General features: G+C 42.2%; 2 protein-coding genes across 6 annotated transcripts; one reads left to right on the top strand and one right to left on the bottom strand.

Annotated features, from left to right (window-relative positions):
- Nucleotides 1-170: 170 nt before the first annotated feature.
- LOC120659432 lies at nt 171-5244 on the bottom strand. 4 transcript variants are annotated; one of them, XR_005669022.1, is made up of 7 exons: nt 3713-5244; nt 3392-3464; nt 3147-3206; nt 2189-2268; nt 1407-2038; nt 1181-1308; nt 171-446 (listed from the first exon to the last, which is right to left on the bottom strand). XR_005669022.1 is itself a non-coding variant. In XM_039937576.1 (5 exons), the coding sequence occupies exons 1-5, from the start codon at nt 4296-4298 to the stop codon at nt 1977-1979; spliced, it is 465 nt and encodes a 154-aa protein (XP_039793510.1). In that variant the 5' UTR covers nt 4299-5244; the 3' UTR covers nt 1515-1976. The 4 variants fall into 4 exon arrangements, 1 of the variants encoding a protein (XP_039793510.1); XR_005669020.1 differs by having other exon boundaries at nt 1181-1321; nt 3713-5236; XR_005669021.1 differs by having other exon boundaries at nt 1181-1321; nt 2189-2265; nt 3713-5236.
- Nucleotides 5245-6853: 1609 nt separating this feature from the next.
- LOC120659431 (probable polyribonucleotide nucleotidyltransferase 1, chloroplastic) lies at nt 6854-21302 on the top strand. 2 transcript variants are annotated; one of them, XM_039937573.1, is made up of 25 exons: nt 6854-7219; nt 7547-7615; nt 8093-8199; nt 8296-8338; nt 8418-8501; nt 9763-9827; nt 9926-10082; nt 10895-10951; nt 11712-11825; nt 12336-12596; nt 12852-12926; nt 13802-13915; nt 14323-14415; nt 15241-15419; nt 15785-15968; nt 16077-16124; nt 16228-16300; nt 18595-18668; nt 18758-18865; nt 18931-19025; nt 19178-19241; nt 19403-19456; nt 19548-19589; nt 19816-20748; nt 20911-21302. In XM_039937573.1, exons 1-24 carry the CDS (start codon nt 6968-6970, stop codon nt 20068-20070), a joined length of 2667 nt encoding a protein of 888 aa, XP_039793507.1. In that variant the 5' UTR covers nt 6854-6967; the 3' UTR covers nt 20071-20748; nt 20911-21302. The 2 variants fall into 2 exon arrangements, with proteins under 2 accessions (XP_039793507.1, XP_039793509.1); XM_039937575.1 differs by lacking the exon at nt 20911-21302 and having other exon boundaries at nt 19548-19669; nt 19816-19962.
- The last annotated feature ends 653 nt before the right edge of the window (nt 21303-21955 follow it).

Genomic DNA, 21955 nt, shown 5'->3' with positions numbered 1-21955 from the left:
GCAACTGCCCCACGATACCCCCTCCGCCCTCTTGTCTTTCTCGCTACCCAAGCTAACTTACCACACAGGGTTTCCTCCAGCAACGCACATCAACAGAGGAAATCTAGAGAAAAAAGAAAAAGCAGACCAGCAGCAAAAAAACAGGCAAGAGGAAAAAGAAGTGGATCAGGTGAGCATATCAAGACGAGTCTTTTTACTACTATGTATCCATCATCTGCAGTTTTGTTTTAGGGTACTAGCAACATAATAGATCCACAGGTAAAAACACATCCTCCAGAGGCAAAAACCACACAGACCTTATTTGTTTTACCCGAACAAATTGCTATACATAGAGATTTGAAAAACATGTGTGTGTAAATTTCTGGACAGAAGTGCTGGATATCCCCCTTGGTTGCTTCCCTGTCGTCCACACCATCACTAATGCTGTTAATATGTTGCCAGTAGATCTGCAGATTTGAAAACTTGGTTAGCTTTTCTATTCTGAATGAACCAAAAACATGCATAGTTTGTATGTAAAGTACAAAATGGATTTAAATGAGAATTGCCTTGTGCTTCCTACTGAAAGTAGGAGTCTAACTGTGAAAAACTGATGTGCTTGTAGTAAAAAATAGAATTGCCTGAAAAAAAATTGCCTTAAAAATGTAGGTGAAAATGCTTTATGTAATATATATTATTACCTATCTGATAAAATAATATTGCCTACGTAATATATATATATTGTTGCCTATCTGATAAAGTAATATTGCCTACGTACTATATATATATTGTTTCCTATGTGATAAAGTAATATTGCCTACGTACTATATATTGTTTTCTATCTGATAAAATAATATTGCCTACATACTATATATATTGTTGCCTGTTTGATAAAGTTAAATTGCCCACGTACAATATATATTCTTGACTAATGCTGAAACAGTGTTGCTAGTGTCATAAAAAATGTGCGGCGATAGCAAAGCTGTAATGGCATCTGTTGCCGAGCCTTTAATGTTACAAATTTGAATAAATCATCCATCTTGAAAAGTGAATTCTGGATAACTGAATATCTTGATTGTTTGAGCTGACAAGAAAATAACCAATTATAGAGGGGTTTGAGATTGCAGTGCTTTGTAGAGAGTGGGAGGGGGGGAATAGAGCAAGAGAAAAAGTATCATGTGTGTTGTCGAGACAAAATTATCACCTTAAGTTTGCCGAATGAGCCATCATGGTTTCTGTCTAGCTTAATCACCTCGCCCAATAGCTTCCTCGTCCATGCAGCGACCCGAGCCTTAGTGACACTGATTTCTACATTATCAACCGCTGGTGAATCTGCGTAAAGGATCTGTGAAAAAGAAAAAGAAAAAGAAAATGATAAAGTTCTGAAAATGGGAAGATCTTTGGTGGAGCAAGAGCCAAAAACAACTTACCTCAAGTAGGAAAAGGCAACCCCCACACTGAGTTTTTCTTGTCCATCTTTTTAGCGGCATCCTGGAGCTGCTCCACAACAAACTTGCACCAAATCAACTCCTTGACCATTGAAAGATTTCAACTCCTTGACCATTGAAAGATCAACTATTCCTCGTAACACCTTGGACTGATGCACAAACTAGTTGCAGCATGAAGGCCACAAGAATGTGGATACAACAATCATCAGCCATGATCTCAGGAAATCCTCATTTCAATGTTATTTTCCTTCACACCCTTTTCCATAATTGCTTCAATTTTGGGTGCTGTGCCATGGACAATTTTGTACAGAGTATAAAGTTAACAGCTTCCAAATCAAGCTCGTATTTCACTTCGCCGCCCTTGTTTGGTAAGCCCAGTATGTCAGCGACAGCTTCTGCTGTAACAGAGATCCCACCCCTTCCATGAAGCACAAGCTCTGAGGACTCAGCATCAAAACAGTCAAAGAAAAACCAGTTAGCGAGATCCGCTGCATTGTTTCGCAAGAGATCTTCAGCAGCCCGCCGAATTCCACATCACATATCATCTTCATCTCATCTGATTAGAAGACATGGTTTTGTACAGCTTGACAAGCCTAGCAGGCGATGCCCTGTGCCTGGGTTGTTAGCAACAAAAAAAAGCAGGGCGTGCTATCAGTATTTAAGGAAGAACTGATAGGTATTGTTTACAGTTAAGACATGATGCTAGGACGAGTTGCCAAAAAAGATAAGAAAAAAATCACATAGTTTGGTGATTGGGGCCATACCGCCGTATGAGAAGAAGGGGGGCGCTGTTTTTTGCTTCTGTCCTCTCGGCATTGTGACAAATATGCATGAAAAAGAGCTGCTGCAGAAAAAAATTGAGGAAAAAATTAAGATGTTTGAGATGCCTGATTAGTAGACTATTACTGCCTATCTAGGATCATATTAATGCCTGGTTAACTAAATAAAATTACTCAGTATGCAGTGTGAAAAATATTTCAAAAACACTACTAATTAGAGCACATGCTTTCCAGCCCGCATATGCCCCCCTAATATGTGCTTCCAGCCAACATCACCCATCCCCGAACTGAATCCGAAAAAAATACGCAGCACATATGGAGTGCACAGCATAGGCTTGACAACCTAAATTTGAGACCCTAATTTGAAATGGTACTTTGCCTAATTAGTAGAGTATTATTGCCTATCTAGCATCATATTAATGCCCAGTGAACTGAAAAAAGTTGCTTAAAATGCAGTGTGGAAAAATGTTCCAAAAAAGCATTGCTAATCAGAGCATGTGCTTCCGGCCCGCATATGCCCCCCCCCCCGATATTGGCTTCCATCGAACATCCCCCCACCCACTCAACTGAATCCAAAAAATGCCCAGCACATTTGAAATGCACAGCATATGCTCGAAAGTCTAAGTTGAGACCCTAAATTGAGATGGTACTTTGCTTGATAAGTAAAGTATTATTGCCTATCTAGGATCATCTTAATGCCTGGTTAACTGAAAAAAATTGCTTACTATGCAGTTGACAAAAAAGAGTTGTTGAGTAGAGGTGTAAAAACAGCTAAACTACATCTCCAAAAACTAAGCAGCTAAACAACTAACTCATCCAAAAACTACAGCTACATAAAATGTGTTTACGGGCATAAAGCACGTGCACAGATCTGTCTGCTAGCAGGACACGCATCACATATATGAAGATGATTAGGGGGTGTGTATGGGAGAGAGCAGCTCACCTGCAATTTCCCAGCACCCTGGCGTTACCCAAGATCCCCAGCGGCGTGCAGTTCTGGACACTGCGAAACATGAAAAGGACATGAAAACGGTGATGAGCATGCGAGAAAAATCCTACTCCACACCCATCTCCAAAATCAAATGCCACTTGAAAAACACCCCAAAATCGAATCCCTAGATTGGAGCACACAGAAAAGGGGATCCCCTGCAGGACGAGGAGGGAGGGGTGTGTGGAGAGATGGCTTACCATGGCCTGGATCTGCACTTCCCAAATAAATGCGCGTAAGCCACCACACGGAGATCCAGCCTCCCGACCCGCACTGATGAAAAAATCGACAAAAAAACTAGAGCACATCAGAAAAACAGAGGGGGGGGGGTAGATGTGCACGTGGGATAGGATGCTCGACTTGATCTGATCTGCGATTCAAAAGAGAGGGGATCCCCAACCTCCTCGTAGTTGGTCAGTGAATCGATGAAAAAAAACAACCGAAAATAGAGCACATCAGAAGAAATAGCAGGGGGGACAGCCAGGTCGAGTTTTGGGGCTAGGGTGTTGAGAAGCATTCACCTCGTCAGGGTGTGATGGCCGGATTCAGCTGGGTGCCATGGGAGTTGGCTGTGGGATCGCCAGAGGTCGACGGGAACGAAGAGAGAGGAGGGGAACGAAATGAACAGGCGCGGTTTCGAATGTTCTGAATAAAATTGTCCACCGCTCTAACGTGGGGCCACCCTGTCATCTGCGCGCGCGTGAGCGAGGCGTGCATGTGGTGTTCGTGCCGTTGGATGAAACACAGATGGTGGATGGAAGAGGCCATACAATTGCACAATCGTACGGCCGGTTGTAGTAAAGTCTTTACCTTAAATAAGATACGTTGTGGTTGACGATGAACATTTTATATTTCTCAAACATATAACCAAGTTTTCAAAGATGACCCCCTTCAAAAAAAAAGTTTTCAAAGATGACCTGTTCCTCGCGGCGATGCTGAACGGAGTCGACGGGTGGTAGAGCCGTAGGGAGCCGAGCACGCATAGCATAGCAGCAGACGGCGTGCCGTGTGCGTACGGCGAATGAGCTTGGCGAGCCTTGCAGCCCTTGCTGGGCACACCGCACAATGAAGCAGGAAAACCAATCCGCTGGACCGAGACAACGGCATTATTATGCCAATGGGTTAAACCAATTCATGGATGCTTTGGGGGTGAAAATGTGATCTTCTGCACATAAAGCATGGATCATGAATGTAGCCTGATGGTGTAGCCTCTAGTGATCTTGAGCTGATCTCCTTCTCTCAGCTACCGTGTGTGGTGAGCAGGGAGAGTGCTGTATCTGATCTCCTTTTCAGCATGGAGGAAGCCCTGACACTTTAACTCTAAATCAGAAGAGTTAAGTGCTGAAAGTTACTTCAAAAACGAAACTTTAATGACTAATAATAAAGCAGGTGCAACTCTTCCTTCTGCTAACATGCTGATGCGTGAACCGGAAAAAACTGCAGGGGAAAAAAAGTGTACTGTTACAAGAATTCTGGATGCTACCGAAGTCGCAGCGTATCTGAATTCTGAACATGCGTTCTGATGATGTTTTGTCAGTCTGAACCCTTTATAGGGAGATTTTCAAACCCTGTGCTTGGCTACACTCGAATTACTAGATGTTCAGCTCTGCTTGAAATCGTAGGGAAGATGTACATGGGTATGCATACGTGAATGCTTGAAATCTATTCTACTACAAAAAAGGTGGGAAATAACAAAAGAGGGCATAGAAAAAGAAACAAAACGAGGAAAAAATGCACCAGCCGGGAGAGTACTATTCTACCACTAGACCACTGGTGCTCAGTTAATTTGTGTGGAAATCTAATTTGTTTTTAACAGTAAGTGGTCAATTCGCTATCTCATAGATGAGTAAACTAAAGAGCGTGTTATAAGTTACGGAATATAAATATAGTTTGGTGGTGTCTAGAATCAATTTCTATCTCCCATCCTATTAGTTTAGAATAGGGTTATATCTAAAATTTTGAAAGTGGTGGGATATCAAAATCTAAACTAAATAGCCTAATTTATTAAGTAGATTTCAATTCAAAATGAGAGGATCCAAAATCCCGTTAGGGAAGTTAGAATCCATTGGATTGACAGGAGATAGATTATTGGATGATTTCACAAATGATCATACAGGTTTTACAGTATATGGATAACTCATTTATGGATTAGAGTGGATTTAAATTTGGAGCATATTGGAAAACCGTGCAAGCAGCCACTATCAATCAAAGTCTCTAACAAGAGCAACGACCGCACATATTGTGTTTATTATAATAGCATGGTGAAGAGCTAGACGTTCAAAAAGGTTAACGTACAATGACAGACAAGATGAACTCGATAAAGTACTATCTTATATTACTAAGAAAAAACCTTTATCAATGGTAATTTGAACGATTCTCTATACTCACGGATAAAATTAGGTAACCTCAAGTAAACTGGTACATCTTTTATGAGATAAACATGTACTCCCTTCGTTTCACAAAGATTGTTCGTTTAGTCATCAAATTTTGTCCAACAAAAACTGTTTATTTTGATTATAATAAAATCCATCTGATTATAACAATATCAAAATAAAAAAATAAATGCACAGAGAAGGGTATAGACAGGGGCGGAGCCAGGGGCGCATGCAGGGGCCTGCCCCCCATGCTCCCGTATCACCACTAGTACTTCCTAATAAAATGTATTAATTGCCATCTTTTGTTATCTCTGAGAGCTAATTAGTAGACAATTGTATGCTGCAATTCGTGCGGATTTACTTATTAATAATGCTCTATTTGAGTTAGTATATGTACTTGTGTATGTATCATGTCATATTTTTGTCACTCGTCCCCATGACCGTTTGGCCCCCTATATCCAAATCCTGACTATGCCCCTAGATACAGAGACAATCAAATAGTTACGTAGATGTTACTTTTCATTTATTGAGGATCAAAAGAACCAAATAAACAGTGAGGTCTTTAATCGCAAACCGCTATAGTTAGTTAGGAGTAATGTGATCATTCTTCACTTCTAAACAAATAGTGTTTATGGGATAGAGGGATTAATATTTTTACTCTTTTTAAAACACACAAAACTATTAAGCTCTGAAACCAGCACGATGCAACCTTAAGATGAAATCTCCACTACTTTTGTTGCTGGTATCATTTGTAATCTTCATCATGTTATTTGTTACTACCAATCTCAATATTCTTCTACCGCCCTAATTTCTCCGTCCATAAAAGAATACAATTATAGAATCTGTGCCGATCAAACTAATTCAAATTTAACAAAACTCATAATAAATAATATTAGCGCTTATATCTCAAATAAATTTATTATGAAATATATTCTGTAACTAATATAATGGTACTTACTTTGCATTATGAGTTTCATTACTTTTTATATAGTTTTAGTTAAAATGTTTGACTTATTAAAAAAATAAAAATTGCATTGTTCAGTAGACGGAGCGAGTAGCAGGTTTAAGGGTCTGTTTGCTTTGCCGCCTACGGCGCCGCACCGCGCCTAAGGCGCGGCGGCCGATTCGGCCGCCACACCTGCGGCGCGGAAGGTGTGGCGCGGTGCGGCGCCGTAGGCGGCAAACCAAACACGCCTTAAAACCCCTACCCTAATTTCGAATGGTAGCATCCAAAACCCCGGAGTCTCGCGATTCAAAACCCCACGCGGCGGAAGGCAAAAACGAAGGCGGAGAAAAGTGATAAGGTTCGAGGGCGCGTCGCCACCCTCTCGTATCCCGCCCCCTTCCCCTCACTCCCCCCGCGCTCGCCGTCGCGCCTCCTCCTCCACCTCCGCGCTCGAGATGCTCGCGGGCCCCGCCGCGCTCCACCTCCTCCTCCCGGCGCCGCCGCCGCACCGCCTCCACCTCGCGTTCGCGCTCCCGCAGCACCCCGCGCCGCCGCTCCACGCCCGCGCCGCGTGCTCGCGCCGCGCGCGGAGGAGGGCGCCGCCGCAGAGGCATGGGGTCTCCAGGGCCTCCGCCGCCGTCGCGGAGGAGGCGAGCAGCTCCGGCCCGGCCAAGTTCTCCGTGAGGATCCCCGTCGGCGACCGCGAGGTGAGCGCCGATGAACTGCAAGTTCCCCCCCGACCTCTGTACTGTGGCGCGGTGCTCTGTCCAGGCGTCGCGAATCGCAGCGGTTGTGTCGCTGTGCGGCCATGCGCAGTGCATTGTGGCACTCGTAGTTGCTGGGTTCGCACGTGCAACTCTGAGTGTGGTTTTACTCCTTTTGTTATCAAAAGTGTGGAGCACCAGCAATGCCTGGTTGTGCGCCCATGTCAACTGCATAGGCACATTGAAGTTTTTTGTTGCTCCTCATCATGGGTTTCGGTTGATTTATGACACAGCGTGAGCACTGAAATGTCTTGCATTTTTGTTTCTCAGATACTGGTGGAAACGGGCCACATCGGGAGGCAAGCGAGCGCTTCTGTAATGGTCACTGATGGTGAAACAGTAAGTCGTCAGAATTTAGTATCTCCAGCCTACTAGATATCTTTCTTAAGAAATTTTACCATCATGCTTAGGTGTACTCAATTATCTGGTAAAATTCTCGGAATTCCTCTTTGGAGCACAACATCTGAATGTTTTTAGTAATTCTTCAAATCTAATATAGGGGTGGAAGCTTGTTATACAATGTGCCATGACTTAGCCACTATCCTTGATGTATAATGTTACTATGTGTATGGCAGCCAAATTGACTGGTCTGACCATGATTCTTCTCCTATTCTGGAGGACAGCATGCTGTCCGAGCATAGCATAATTTTTCCTTTTCCCCAATTTCTACAGGAGGTTGTAGTCTGAATTTTATTTATCCATAGCTATTTTCCTGTTCAATCAATGAGGACTGAAGCATGCCAAATATTTTTAATCTCATTATTTTGACTTGTAGAAGTTTCTATATCTAACTGGAACCTCAAACTGTGCTGTCAGGTTCTCTACTGTTCTGTTTGTCTGTCCGATACTCCAAATGATCCTTCAGACTTTTTCCCTTTATCGGTTCACTATCAAGAGCGCCTTTCAGCTGCTGGAAGAACTAGGTACAGAAACTTAAGACTGGTGTTGGCATCCTTGTCATTTTCCACCCTCAGTTTTTGTATTTTATGCAATCTTATTCTATATTTTAACTGTTCCAGTGGTGGTTTCTTCAAACGAGAAGGCAAGGCAAAAGATCATGAGGTTTACTATAAGAACTTATAATTTATTGAACTATTATGTTTGTTAGGTTATTATAATTTCTTTCTTGCTCCCATTGCAGGTTTTAGTATGCAGATTGATAGACAGGCCCCTGCGACCTACTATGCCCAATGGTTTCTACTATGAAACTCAGATTCTATCCTGGGTAATCTTTAAAAGTCTTGCATTGATATTGCCTGAGTTTGGTCGTATGTTCCTGCAACATGTGCTAGAGCTATATGAGTAGATCATTATCAGTTCCATATTTTCTTTCCTTTCATTGTAACTTGTCTTAGTATTTCCTAAATATCATCAACTTCCTGCAGTAATCTCACATTACTACAAAGTAGAAATGGTGGCAACTTTAGTATTGTACTTTTCTCATTCATGGCCAATTTATGCATAACATCATGTAGCTCGGATTCTGGATTCATAACTTGGGCAATCCCATTCACAATTGAACCTTTAAAGCTGAAATACCTGTTATTTGTAATCATGTTGAAAAAAGCAGAAACTTTAACCATAAGATCTGACTTAAACTGAAAGGCTATTGTTCCTACTTTTGAAACTGACATGCTGTATACTTCTTATCTGCAATCTTCATTTAGATGGCTGTTCTATGGTTATTTATGCAAGCTGACCTATACAGAGCCTTTTAGTAGAAGCTAGGCATGACATAGCTTCAGTTGTGATGATTCTTGTTCGCAAGTACAATTGTTTTGGTTGTTCCCTTATCAAAAGCTTTATGATCTGTTCCTGTTATTGTTTTTTTAGGCAACAAACAAAAGAAATATGAACCCACCTTTGCTGTTAGAGTATATTAGGTAACTCCGGATATGGTTAGTTTAGGATTGATTATAATCCTGGGATAACCTTCCTTATCTTTAGAGAGGCTACTTGCCCTCCAAGCCATGTACTCCTATATATTCGCCCTAGAGGCTCAATGCAATATATCCCACGCATCATACACAATCTTACATGGTAAGCCATGGTTGCCTACCTTTTCTTGTTGGAATATAAGTGAATTGCCCACCTCTCCCCATCAGCTTAAGTTTTTGGGTTGAACTGGTCGGTGCATGCAACTCAATATGGTATCAAAGCCAGAGGTCTCGAGTTCGAATCCTGGTTAGCGCAATTAAATAAAATAATTGTTGCTCGCTCCTATTCCACGTTTGAGGCCTGAGGGAGCCTCCACGTGAGGGGGAGTGTTGGAATATAAGTGAATTTCCCACCTCTCCCCATCAGCTTAAGTTTTTGGGTTGAACTGGTCGGTGCATGCAACTCAATATTTCTATTGGCATCTTTGTTGCTCACGGGCCAGCTTCAGCCATCATATTTGCTATTGTACTTTCTACCTATTCCTTGATGTTGTTTCATGATGACCTCCATCAATGACTCGATAAGATGAGATAATCTGACTACTACAGGTCTTCAGTTACGATGGCATTCACTCTCCGGATTGCTTGGCTATCACAGCTGCTGGTATAGCCGTGTAGGTCTAATGAAAAATATCATAATGATCTATTCTTTTTTTTTGTGCAAGTTTAAATGGCGCTTTATCTCCAATTTACCTCAAATCTTTCACTGCAGGGCCCTCTCTGAAATTCCAAATAAACAAACAATTGCTGGAGTAAGAATTGGCCTGATTAATGGCCAGTTTGTTATTAACCCAACTACTGAACAAATGGAGAATTCAGAGTTGGATTTGATGATGGCTGGAACTGATAGTGCCATATTGATGATTGAGGTTAGTACTGAAGCTTTGGTTGCATACGTGCTCCACCCTATTCCCAACATTTTTTTTCTCTTATGAAAAATCTTCGCATGTGATACTTGTATGTAGCAGTATATATCCTCACTTTGTGTTTAGCAACAGGTTTTAACTTTGGATATGAGAAACTGACACTATCCATTCATTTACCATCAATTTAGAAACATGTCATTCTAGGTGTAAGCTTCACTCTCTTATTTTATCCTTCCAGCATCTGTATCGGGGCTTGTTTGGTTGGTGGCACCGTGGCAGAAATTTCTGTACCAAATAAGTTCAACTAGGATGCAAATAGGAATTAATCTGGATAGAAAATTGGTAGCAATCTCCATGAATTGAATCTGTGTTTGTTGATGCTTTCTGCATGCTTCCTTAGTATTTCACATTTTACCCGTACTGCACTAGAACTAGAACAATTACAACAGAGGCTTATGCATTTGTGATAACCAAAAAAATTTATGCTTTAAGGTGATGGTTGATCTGATCAAAGTAAAAATATTTAATTTTTTGATTGCCATACCTTTTGGCTGATCGATGTTCTGGTGTTCTACATAGCTTATTAGCTTCTTTAGGCAAATATGAGCAGCTTCTCATCTTATTTATACTTGTTGTATTTTGTTACTCTGCCTTTCTTTTGTTATAAAGTAGTTATGGTTTAGGTTCATGTGCTAAACCAAGTTGATAGTCTTCAAATCAGCTCAACTATCTTGATTATTTTCCTAGGATTACTATTCATGCCTTTTATAATTGAGGTTACGGTTATCTCTTGATTTCTGATTAGTCTTTCATAGGGCTACTGTGATTTTCTGACTGAGGAGAAGCTGCTTGAAGCTGTGGAGGCTGGGCAGGTTAGCTTATGTCTTACCAATAAGATATGCTTTCAGATAGAACCTAACACTTAAATTGCTCCATAATGTAAGTATGAAAGAAATGCTTAAATATAGCAAGATGATAGCACATATCACTTTAATCTACCCCCCCAGTTCTTCGAGATAAACAAGACACACTCTATTACAAGCTGTTCCCGCCAAGAAAAAAAGTGTAGCACCGATAAATCCATGGGATAATATTTGTAAAGCTTTGAATGGAAGCCCCGATAAATGGCGGCAGTAACTCTAACTGTCCTAAGGTAGCGAAATTCCTTGGAAGTGCTTAAATATAGCAAGATGATAGCACATATCACTTTAATCTACAATCGATTACTCAAATCTTTGCGCAAATAATAGATTTATCTGTTTCCTCATATTGTTTATCAATGTATTCTTGTTGTTCTTAACGGTAGAGATTTTAGCTTGTTATTTTGTAATTTTTTTCAGCTGCTATATTACTTCTCTTAGTACCCAGCACAAGCAACCCAAAATTGTTAAAGTTTACGCTCCCCCCCCCTCTCCCCCCTTTTTGCTTTTCCGAATTTGTTAAGATCCAGAACTTCTCTCATTTATAGAGTTGCTTTAAGAAGAGCTGCTATCTGCCAGTAATTGTTTATTTCTTACCTCTTGTTATTCCAGTTCTTACATAAATGCTAGCTCCGTACACCTGATAGTCTGAAACACAAATTCTGTCCTGGTCTACACATCCTTTTGTGATTCTGACATATCTAGAAATCAGGTTGCAATTCGAGAAATCTGCAAAGCAATTGATGTTCTTGTCCAGAACTGTGGAAAAAAGAAGATGGTTGATGCCATAAACTTCCCGCCTCCTGAACTCTACAGGCACGTTGAAGTATGAACATACTACAGCTCTTTGTTTTACCAACTGTTCAATCTTTTAATTTGATAGTTGCAACTACAAGTACCTAATAGGCTTGTTTGTAGATAAACAATAACTGAACTGTCTAGAATTGTGGCGAAGTGACTATAATGCTGTATCCTCCCTTTTTCTTAGTTCCTATTTGTTTTATGGTTTTCATTTGCTTGATATGCTTGTTCCAGTTACCACTCCTTAGCATAAATAGTATTACTGTTCTGCATATTCTTCTTTCATGTGGACAGTTGGGCAGTCTTGTAAATCATAAAAAGTTAATGAACCCAGCTGACCATTTCCTTGTTTAATCATTGACAGTGCAACTTCAGGAGCCTGTAATTTTTAAGTTGAAAACAGTAGCTATGCAACACCATTTTTCTTTCAAGTGTATATTTCCTATAGGCATTGCCCATGTCATAGGAACGAAGAGTTAATCTGCTTTACATCTTTTTGATCGGGTTGCTGATTTAAACTGCTAATGTTGTTCAGGATATTTCTGGAGATGAGTTGGTTAAGGCATTACAAATAAAAGGAAAGATTCCCAGAAGGAAAGCTCTTTCAGCATTGGAGGATAAAGTTATAACTATACTTTCTGAACAAGGGTATGTTTCCAAAGATAGCTCATTAGGAGTCACTGAAAGTTTGGATGATATTGTTGAGGACGAAGATGAGGATGAAGTTATAGTAGATGGAGAAGTAGATGAAGGTGATGTTCACATCAAGCCAGTTTCAAGGAAGCCCCCTCGTCAGGTGATGGTTATTGTTTTGTCTTTGCTAAAGATGTGGTTTATGTAAATGCTTCTTTAAAATGTTGGATATAGTATCTTTAGATAAGCCTTTGTTTTTGTCTCGTAAGGTTTTTTAGGAACTCTATCGAATTTCTAACATAAGTAGACTTTGTTTTTTTCCCTGTTTTTTCCTGCTTTGCTTGACTTTTTAATCTAACACCTCATATCTATTATCAGATGGCATTTTATACTGATTTCCACTGTTTCTTCTATATAGCTATTTGCAGAAGTTGATGTCAAGCTAGTCTTCAAGGAAGTTTCATCTAAATATTTACGACGACGCATTGTAGAGGTATTGGTCGCCCTTATCACATGAAGATTTTCTTCGCTTGCTTATGTGAGCTTAGCAGGATGCTTCCTGTAATCTATTGTGTCAACATGTTAAGAGTTTTTTTCTGCTTAAAAAAACTTGTTAGAGATTTAACTTTCATGCGCATACTTGACTTCTGATTTGCAATGTTGGGGTGCATTGCAGTCTTGATAATCAACTATCATCAGTCATCATGGATTTGCAATATCTCCATTTGTGCAGCATAAATATTTGATCGCAGCTGTGTAAAAACTAAGAAATATCAGATGAACTTTTCTAGTTCTTGCCACAAAAGATCTTTTTTTTTATACCTATATGCACTTTGGTGAAACAGGTTAGTACCTAGTAGTGAAACCAATGTAGACTATAGAGTTCAGAAAAGGGGTGCCCGCATCATGTAGCACTGTGGTATGTGCGGCAATATCTGTCATGCATGCCTTTGTTCTTCAACGTAGCTTTAAAAATTATAGTTGTATTTTAGAAGTAATGTTGTCTGTTGCGACTTTCTTTTTCACTAATGAACTTCTAGTGAGATACTCCCTCCATTCTCTTTCTTTCCACCTTGACACAATGACCAAGGAAAACAACCTTATCATATAATAAATGCAACACAAACATTTTAGTTGGTCCTCCAATGTTATTATTGGGAACTCCTCGTTACTAGTGGTATTTATTGTTATAGCCTATGTCAATAGCAAATAGGACTATCATTTGTGAACATGTATGTTTTTTAAAATAGGACTATCAAAAGAGAATGGAGGGAGTATATCATTCTGTTGGTAACCACAGTTTCTTGGGACTTTTCATTTGGTCGAACAAGAAAATTTTGGTACTGAATATCAATGTCTCAATTTCAGGGCGGAAAGCGAAGCGATGGACGGAGCCCTTGGGAACTTCGACCCATTAATTCTCAATGTGGGTTGCTTCCACGAGCACATGGTAGTGCTCTGTTCACGAGGGGGGAAACACAGGTAAGGTAATACACCTTATTTGAGAATGTTTTGAACTGTCATTTCTGATTTTGCAGAGTATAACCTGGTCTTATAATTTATTTGTCATATGCTGCTTTTGCCGGTCTTGCTATCTGTTCAATACCTTATGCTTTTTTTAGAAGTTTGGTACGTTCTATTCGTATGCGCTTCATCCGTAAGAGCTAATATTTTCTCAATCATTAACTCCTACAACTTTAGCTGATGCATTTTATTTTGAGGACTTTGTTTCTAATAAATAGATAGTGCATCTAGTAACTGTATTTTAAAGCTGTATACTTTCTGCTGGTTTATTAATAGATATGCTGTTTCAACTCAAGTCAAATGCACTAAGATTTGCTTCCTTTATCATTCTTTTTTTCACCTTTTTGTTTTGTTCAATCATGCAGTCACTGGCTGTAGTGACGTTAGGTGGCTATCAAATGGCACAGCGAATTGACAACCTTGTAGACACCGAGGATTCAAAGAGCTTCTATCTTCAGGTACGCGAATGAATGCTACATCATCCTGCATTCCTGCTAGGCAATTCCCACCTACTATGTTTCTCATTTGTTATATTTTATTTTTGGATAGTTTTATTCATTGAGAAATCTTTGGGCTAGTCCTTTTTTAGATCCATATTTCTGAACAAGATATGTGAGAATAGAATGGGTAGCAAGTGATGGGCCATCATATATTAGCACCATTTAACATTTGTTATCTAAGGGAAACATGTGGACTGGTATATACAGTTGATAGGATCACATCTTACCTTGTTGCTGCTTCCATTTTCACTGATGGCATTGAACCTGAGCTAAATTCATTTGTAGATTGCAAGCAAATATGAGCTGTCAAGATGCTATCTTCTATTTAATTGTCATCTGTGTGTGAATGCTATTCTATATTTAGTTGTCGTTGAGATTTTATCATGAAGGGCGGGCCTGGTGCAGCGGTAGAGCCTACCGTCTGTAACCGGAAGGTCCCGGGTTCGAGCCCCAGCCTCTGCACATTTGTGTGGGTAAGGCTTGGGGCTTAAAGACAACCCTTCTCCAGACCCCGCACAGTGCGGGAAGCCTACGGCACTGGGTACGCCCTTGAGATTTTATCATGATCAGGGTGTCTACGAGTATCTATCCAAGCTCTTTATTGACCTTTGAGGATCACCTTGTGAAGTTATTTTTAAAGGCTTACATGCTTACTATTTTTATTGTTAACTTGTGAAACAGTCCTAAATAGTGTCCCATTTTCTAGCTTGAAGTTTTGTTTTCAACGAAGTTAGATAATAAGATTACTCTGCATTGCCAACTAATTTCTGTGACATACTGCAGTACTCATTTCCTCCATCATGTGTTGGTGAAGTTGGTCGAATTGGAGCACCTAGTAGGAGAGAGATTGGACATGGGATGCTTGCAGAAAGGGCACTGGAACCAATTTTACCACCAGAAGAGGACTTTCCTTACACTATTCGTGTCGAGAGTACTATCACTGAAAGTAATGGCTCATCCAGGTACTCTTATTCTTCGGTTTGCTAGCTTGCATAAATTTGTTTGTTTCTTCTGGCAAGAGAAAATTCTGCACTCCTAAATTGCTGAACCATTTGAGAGTTGGCACAGCCTTTTATTTTACTTCTTTATGTTCTGTTACCTGATGTCTGCTTGGGAGTTACATATATAGATTCTGCTACCCTGCAAAAATTAACATTCCTTGGCTTTGAGACAAAATAAAGGTCCTAGGTCCAGATTTGCCTGAACGTTCACCAATGTTTCTCACACATTTAACAAGCGGCCTTTTTCTTTGTCCCTTACAGTTGACAAATGTGCTTTTGATTACTCTCTTCAATTGCTTATTATTTTTTCTCTGATACATCACCAGCATGGCTTCTGTTTGCGGAGGTTGTTTAGCACTTCAAGATGCTGGGGTTCCAATAAAGTTTCCTGTTGCTGGAATAGCAATGGGCTTGGTTCTTGATACACAAGAATTTGGTGGAGATGGCAGCCCACTTATACTTTCTGATATTACTGGAGCTGAAGATGCCTCTGGTGACATGGATCTGAAGGTGTGTCTTGTATTGTATTCTGAATTTGGTCTTTGGAAATGCGTTAGCAAGGTTAGTATGGTGCTGCTTGCATATTTCAGTCTTCTTACCAATCAACTCTTGTTGCAGGTTGCTGGTAATGAAAGTGGTATAACTGCATTCCAGATGGACATCAAGGTTATATGACTATGTAGATATGCAAGCATTTTTCATTTAGCTTACTGTTATGAGGCATTGCTACAGTGCTTAAGTTAGCTGTTTGGAAAATTTGTTGTGGCAGGTGGTGGGGATAACTCTACCTGTGATGGAACAAGCACTCCTTCAAGCAAGGGATGGTAGAAAGCATATTCTGAGTAAGCCTGTGCTAAATTAGACATCAACATTTATTACATTTCAGTGTGCTCACCGTAGCTATCTAAAAATCTGTGATAATTGATACATCATAATTCATAACTAAGCTTTAGGTTAAAATGAAAAGGAAGGAATATGAAAGCATAGCAACTGCTGTTGTTCAGTTTTGAGCCCATTTCGAAACATTTTCAGCATTTTCAGAAAAAAAACAAAAACAAAAACGTTGACCTATTCATGCTTGTTATAGATAAGAATTTCACTGTTTTGCATTAGTATACAGCATGTAAAATAGGGCATGCACTTATGCAGTAGCTGCTGTCTTTTGTGCTGGTACATCATGCTAATTATTGAATTGATCAATTTTCATGACATCATTTTCAGCCCCACTAAATTTGTCACTAGTGTCACTACTGAACGATTTTGCCACAAGATGTTTGGAACTCTTCTTAATATTAATGTTAGAGTATATTAGTCAACTCCGGATATGGTTAGTTTAGGATTGATTGTAATCCCGGGATAACCTTCCTTATCTCTAGGAGAGGCTACTTGCCCTCCAAGCCATGTACTCCTATATATTCGCCCCAGAGACTCAATGCAATACATCGACCGTATTATACGCATCCTACCTTTCTTTCATGGCATCAGACGCCTAGGTTACGAGATCCTAACCCTAGCCGCGCCGCCGCATCCGCTGCAACCCGCGCCGCCCCCGGGGAGATCGATCTCCGCCGGGGGCAGCGCCCTCGTAGGATGCCCGGCGGATCCCTCTAATCCGTCGTGTCAAGCAGCAGAGGGACTCACCTCCGATGGTCGCCCGGATCTTGTCGGGCTGGCTCCAACGTCCCCGTTGCCCCCCCTCCCGCGCGCATCTGGCCTAGCGCCGCCCTTCTCCTCCTGTGCCGCGACCACAGATGCCTCGGGCGCGGTCGCGCAGCAGCGGAGGAAGCATGTGGCGGCGCTGTGCTGCCGCACCACCGGGGGGCATGAGGTCGAGCCACGTCGTCGCGCCGTCTTCATACGTCCGCCGCTCACGACGAGATCCACCACTGGACGGGTCTCTGCGGGGATTCCTCGCCACGCCCTCGCGCCGCTCCACCGTCGTCGCCGGCGGGTTGCAGCGCCGTGGGGGCCTCCGCCCTCCCCTCACCGGCCCTGTGCTCGGCGCCATCGCCGAACAGAGGCGCCGCTCGGATTGCACCTGCAGGCTCCTCTCTCCGCCCTTTCTTTTTTTTTTCCCGTGCACGTGGCTCACCACGCTCGGGAAGAGATAAGGGAGGGGAGGGAAACAGTATGTGCACCCGAGATTGTACCCGCGGTCCTCTGCTGCTATTCTTTTTTTTCCTGATCAGAGATCGGGTTTGCGTCGCCCTGCCGTTTGTCGCCGCTTCATCGTCGACACCCCCGAAGGATGAGGTTGTCGCTGAGCCCTTCCAGGCTGCAGCGACGACGTTCGTGATCAAGCCACCCTACCGGTGTCGTCGCCTTTTCAGGTGGTGGCGCCACTCGCCGCCGGTCTTCGAAAAGCAGGCGCTCGATCCGCCTCCGCGCCTCCAGCCGTTCTCGCGCGGACATCGCCGCTGATGTTCCTGAAGGAAGACGTTGTCGCCACCCCTGATCTGAGCGCGACACTTGCTGCAACCTGCGTCGTCGCCACCCCTGTCCTGAGCGTGACCTAAGTCGCAAACCGCGCCGTCTACCATCGTCATCCGCCGCACCGTCCTACTGCTATCTTCGGCCAGAAGCTGCTGAGTTTGTGTCCTCGAGCACCTCGACGACGCTTCGACCCACGCCCCCTCCACGGCTTCGACCACGTCCAACTCGACTTCGGCTACTACGGCACTAAAGGGCTATCATATGTATGAGTCTCCAGTCAAAGCTTTCGCACCGGCGTTCCGACTGCAGGGGGGATACGTCTCCATTGTTCTCCAGTCTGACCGTTCGTGTTGCTACCGCTACGACTGCGGGGGGATGTTAGAGTATATTAGGCAACTCCGGATATGGTTAGTTTAGGATTGATTGTAATCCCGGGATAACCTTCCTTATCTCTAGGAGAGGCTACTTGCCCTCCAAGCCATGTACTCCTATATATTCGCTCCAGAGACTCAATGCAATACATCAACCGTATTATACGCATCCTACTTTCCTTCAATTAATGTTATCCTTGAATGGCCAACAATAATAACCACCTCCTCTCTGTTTCATAGAATACTCATATGTTGAAACTGTCGTTTTCTGCGTTTTTCTCTTGCATAGATCTTCCTCCCATCTGATTTTACATTCTGCTTATCTTCCTCAGATGAAATGTCAAAATCTTCGCCTCCACCATCAAAAGCACTATCTCGACATGCTCCCTTAATTCATGTCATGAAGGTTAGTATTTTTTCATGAAGTATATACACTACGAATGCTATCTTGTAACTGTACTTTCTAACATGTTTTTATTACAATTGATCTTCAAGGTCAAACCTAACAAGGTGAACTTAATAATTGGTTCTGGTGGAAAGACAATAAAAAGCATAATTGAGGAGACTGGAGTAGATGCTATTGATACGGGAGATGATGGCATGGTACGGAGAACTTAGTGATACTTGCCTGTTAGCCTTCTTAAAATACTGACAAATGCTTGTGGCAGGTAAAAATTACAGCAAGGGACTTATCAAGCTTAGAGAAGTCAAAAACTATAATAGCTAACCTTACCATGGTTCCAAAAGTTGGAGAAATTTATAGGTATCAACGTTTATCCCCTTGGATTTTATGTACAGTATTTTTCTCAAAATATGTCTCTTATCTCTTGTTCAATTAATTACCCTGCTTGCTTTCTCCTAACCATTTCTCTAGGTTACGAATTAACACTCACTTCTTGGAAACTGATTTTCCAGGAATTGTGAGATCAAATCAATAGCTCCGTATGGTGCCTTTGTTGAAATTGCTCCAGGGCGGGAGGTGGGCAGATGTTAAAAATTAACATATTAGTTCCAGCATTTTGACATAATTATCACATGTATATAATTCACAAAAGATTGGGATGTTCTCCTGAAAGTTTGTTTCAGTTTAGTTTTGATAGTCTTGCTGCCATAATTTATTTTACTCAACTCAATGTGCAGGGTCTATGTCATATCAGTGAGTTAAGTTCGGGTTGGTTGGCCAAGGCTGAGGATGTGAGGAAACATCATGAACTTGTTTCATTTGCTTCGAATCCACATCCCCCTCTGCTTGTTTAAGTAATCCAATCCACTGCATGTTGTGCAGGCTTTTAAAGTTGGTGATCGCATAGATGTCAAGCTTATTGAGGTTGGCAGCTCTTTTTAAATTCAACAGGGATTGGGGTGGTTTATATTTGTTATCTTTCCTAATTCGAAGTGCAAATAAAGGTGATCTTAGCTGTTCTCTAGGTTGTAGGCAATGCAAAACTGCTAATGATACAATCCCTACCTCCGGAATTGCCATCTGTTAAACTATCTGAGCACATGATATGATCCCTTTCTGAATGTTTTGCCTTCTTGATTATCTGAACCAGATAAATGACAAGGGTCAACTTCGACTAAGTTCTCGAGCTTTGCTTCCTGATGTGGATTCAGAATCCAACAGCAAGCAGCAATCAAGTGGTTCAACAAAAGAAAAGGCGCCGCAGAAAGATGATCTTATCAAGATGACAACTAGGAGATCCAAACGTAAGCAGTCTGAGCCGTCGGGAGCTGAAAATGCCACAACAAAAACTCTTGAAAAGAGTGCTACTGCTCCAGCTACTTCAAAAGGCAGTGAAACCGCATAATAGCATCACCAACAACTTAGCGCTTTAATCAGATGATTGTTTCACATGACTGGCCGAGTTAAAAGGATCCATACACCACGTGACCTATATGATGGTCGTAAGGCAGGCAGTCCATAACAAGAGTTCAGGCAGAAGTCGAAATTGGATCGTACAGAAGAATTGGTTGATGCTGACGACAAGCAGAGTGTGCAGAGTTTTTGAAATCCCTTTCTTGTATGTGGTTGGTGCAGCTTCATCATGCAGTATTTTATAACGGGCTGCACAACGCCATGATTTTTGTGGTGACCAAGGCTGTAGTTTCCTAGAAGCGGGATCTACACGAGTACAGGATGCAATAACAAGTAGCCCATTGCACTTCAAATATTAGTTCCAACAAGATCTAGCACACTAGGGATTTATGAGAAATTGTTATTGCTGAACTTCAAATTTTGTTCACAATGCGTTGCTTTTTACTGAGTTGTGGACTGGGTGCTGAAACAGTGAGCGTAGCTATGTTGGAATTAAACAGGATAGAGTGATGCTCCATAATAACATGTGTCTTGCCCGATATAATTGAGAGCAGGGACCGTACATGGAGATGGAGAGACCTAGCAACACCGCATCCCGTGGTCAAAGAAACAATAACCAAATATTGTGTTCTTCATAGTCCAACCATCACAGCATTTACACTGGTAAATGGTAATATATGATGCGCTCCAAGTTTTATTACTTTATACTTGCGTTAAACAATTGTTGGGGATCACCATCTCCGGAGGACACGTGTTCGAAGGTTACAGATGCAACGGCAGCTGCAACTAACCCACCTTCGGGTGGTCTGCTGATCTTTCTGATGATGCGCAGGTCAAAAGATCCTTTCCAAGGATGTCACTCCCTCTCAAGGGTTCGCCCGAAGGTACTGCAGTGCCTGCAAGAATGGATCAGGGTCACCAAAGACCTCCGGACTCGGATTGCCGAGTCGTGGCTCGGAAGGCGGATCATTCCCGAAGCCTCCGCGAACCTCCGGAGTACTAGGAGAAGCGCGCTGATTACGACTCGGAGAGAGCTGACGTGACGTGAACGACTCTTCAGCCGCGAAGCGTGAAAGGACTAGGGTAGGGTCTCGAAAGTGCTGATATAAGGTCCAGATGTATGGGCAAAAATGTAAATGTACCGCGGAGGTTGGGGGTATAAATACCCCCGGTTTTCTACACTGTAACAACTTTTTGATCATTGGAAAAGCTCACCTCGAGTTATCCGAAGGTCTTTTAGTACTTTGCTTGTTCATTTCCTTTGTCTGTTCGGGGTTTAGGTAACCTTCGGGTGCTGAGACCCCAACAGAGGCACCCACCATGTTTCAGCTCGAGAAACAATCCCAATGGCTCCCACAAAGAAGAAGGCCGCCCCAACCACCGAAGCGGAAGCTTCCAACCTCCTCCTAGCTGCTGTCGCCCCAAAGCAAACCACCGCTCAAACCACCGGAGCAGGCACACAAGCCCGAGGACAGCCTCCCGCCCAAGAGAAGAACAAAGCTGCATTGGCCAACCAAGATACTGAGTTCACTGAAGATGAAGATACACAACATGAGGAGGAAGATGAATATTCACAAACAGCTCTCAAGCTCAAGGCCCTCGAGAGGGAAAAGGCCAACCTCACCGCCCAGCTGGCAACACAACAACAAGTGATAACTCAAGCAAAGAAGCTGGCCGAGGCCAAACGCAAGCTTGCAAGGATGCAATCTGAGGTTGAGCAGCTCCAGAAGGCCTGCGAGGCACAAGATGCGGGTCAGATAGAAGCTTGTCACCAACCCCAAGTCAAACTCCCATGATCCGAACTCACATCAACAGCAGCATTACCAATCAAACTCCCCCTTCGATCCAACCTCCCCAGTATCCTCACAACTTCAACT

The sequence above is a fragment of the Panicum virgatum genome, chromosome 2N (assembly GCF_016808335.1).
Source record: "Panicum virgatum strain AP13 chromosome 2N, P.virgatum_v5, whole genome shotgun sequence".
NCBI lineage: Eukaryota > Viridiplantae > Streptophyta > Magnoliopsida > Poales > Poaceae > Panicum > Panicum virgatum.
The sequence above is the reverse complement of the archived record's forward strand: the minus strand, read 5'-3'. Positions and strand labels throughout refer to the sequence as shown.

Coding starts and splice junctions, on each gene's coding strand:
- LOC120659432 (XM_039937576.1), bottom strand. CDS start 4,298: ATGCCGTTGTCTCGGTCCAGCGGATTGGTTTTCCTGCTTCATTGTGCG. Junction 2,269..3,146: donor AGGGTGCTGGGAAATTGCAG/GTGAGCTGCTCT, acceptor TTTTTTCTGCAG/CAGCTCTTTTTCATGCATAT. Junction 2,039..2,188: donor CCCCTTCTTCTCATACGGCG/GTATGGCCCCAA, acceptor CTAACAACCCAG/GCACAGGGCATCGCCTGCTA.
- LOC120659431 (XM_039937573.1), top strand. CDS start 6,968: ATGCTCGCGGGCCCCGCCGCGCTCCACCTCCTCCTCCCGGCGCCGCCG. Junction 13,916..14,322: donor TCACGAGGGGGGAAACACAG/GTAAGGTAATAC, acceptor TCAATCATGCAG/TCACTGGCTGTAGTGACGTT. Junction 15,420..15,784: donor GAAAGTAATGGCTCATCCAG/GTACTCTTATTC, acceptor ATACATCACCAG/CATGGCTTCTGTTTGCGGAG.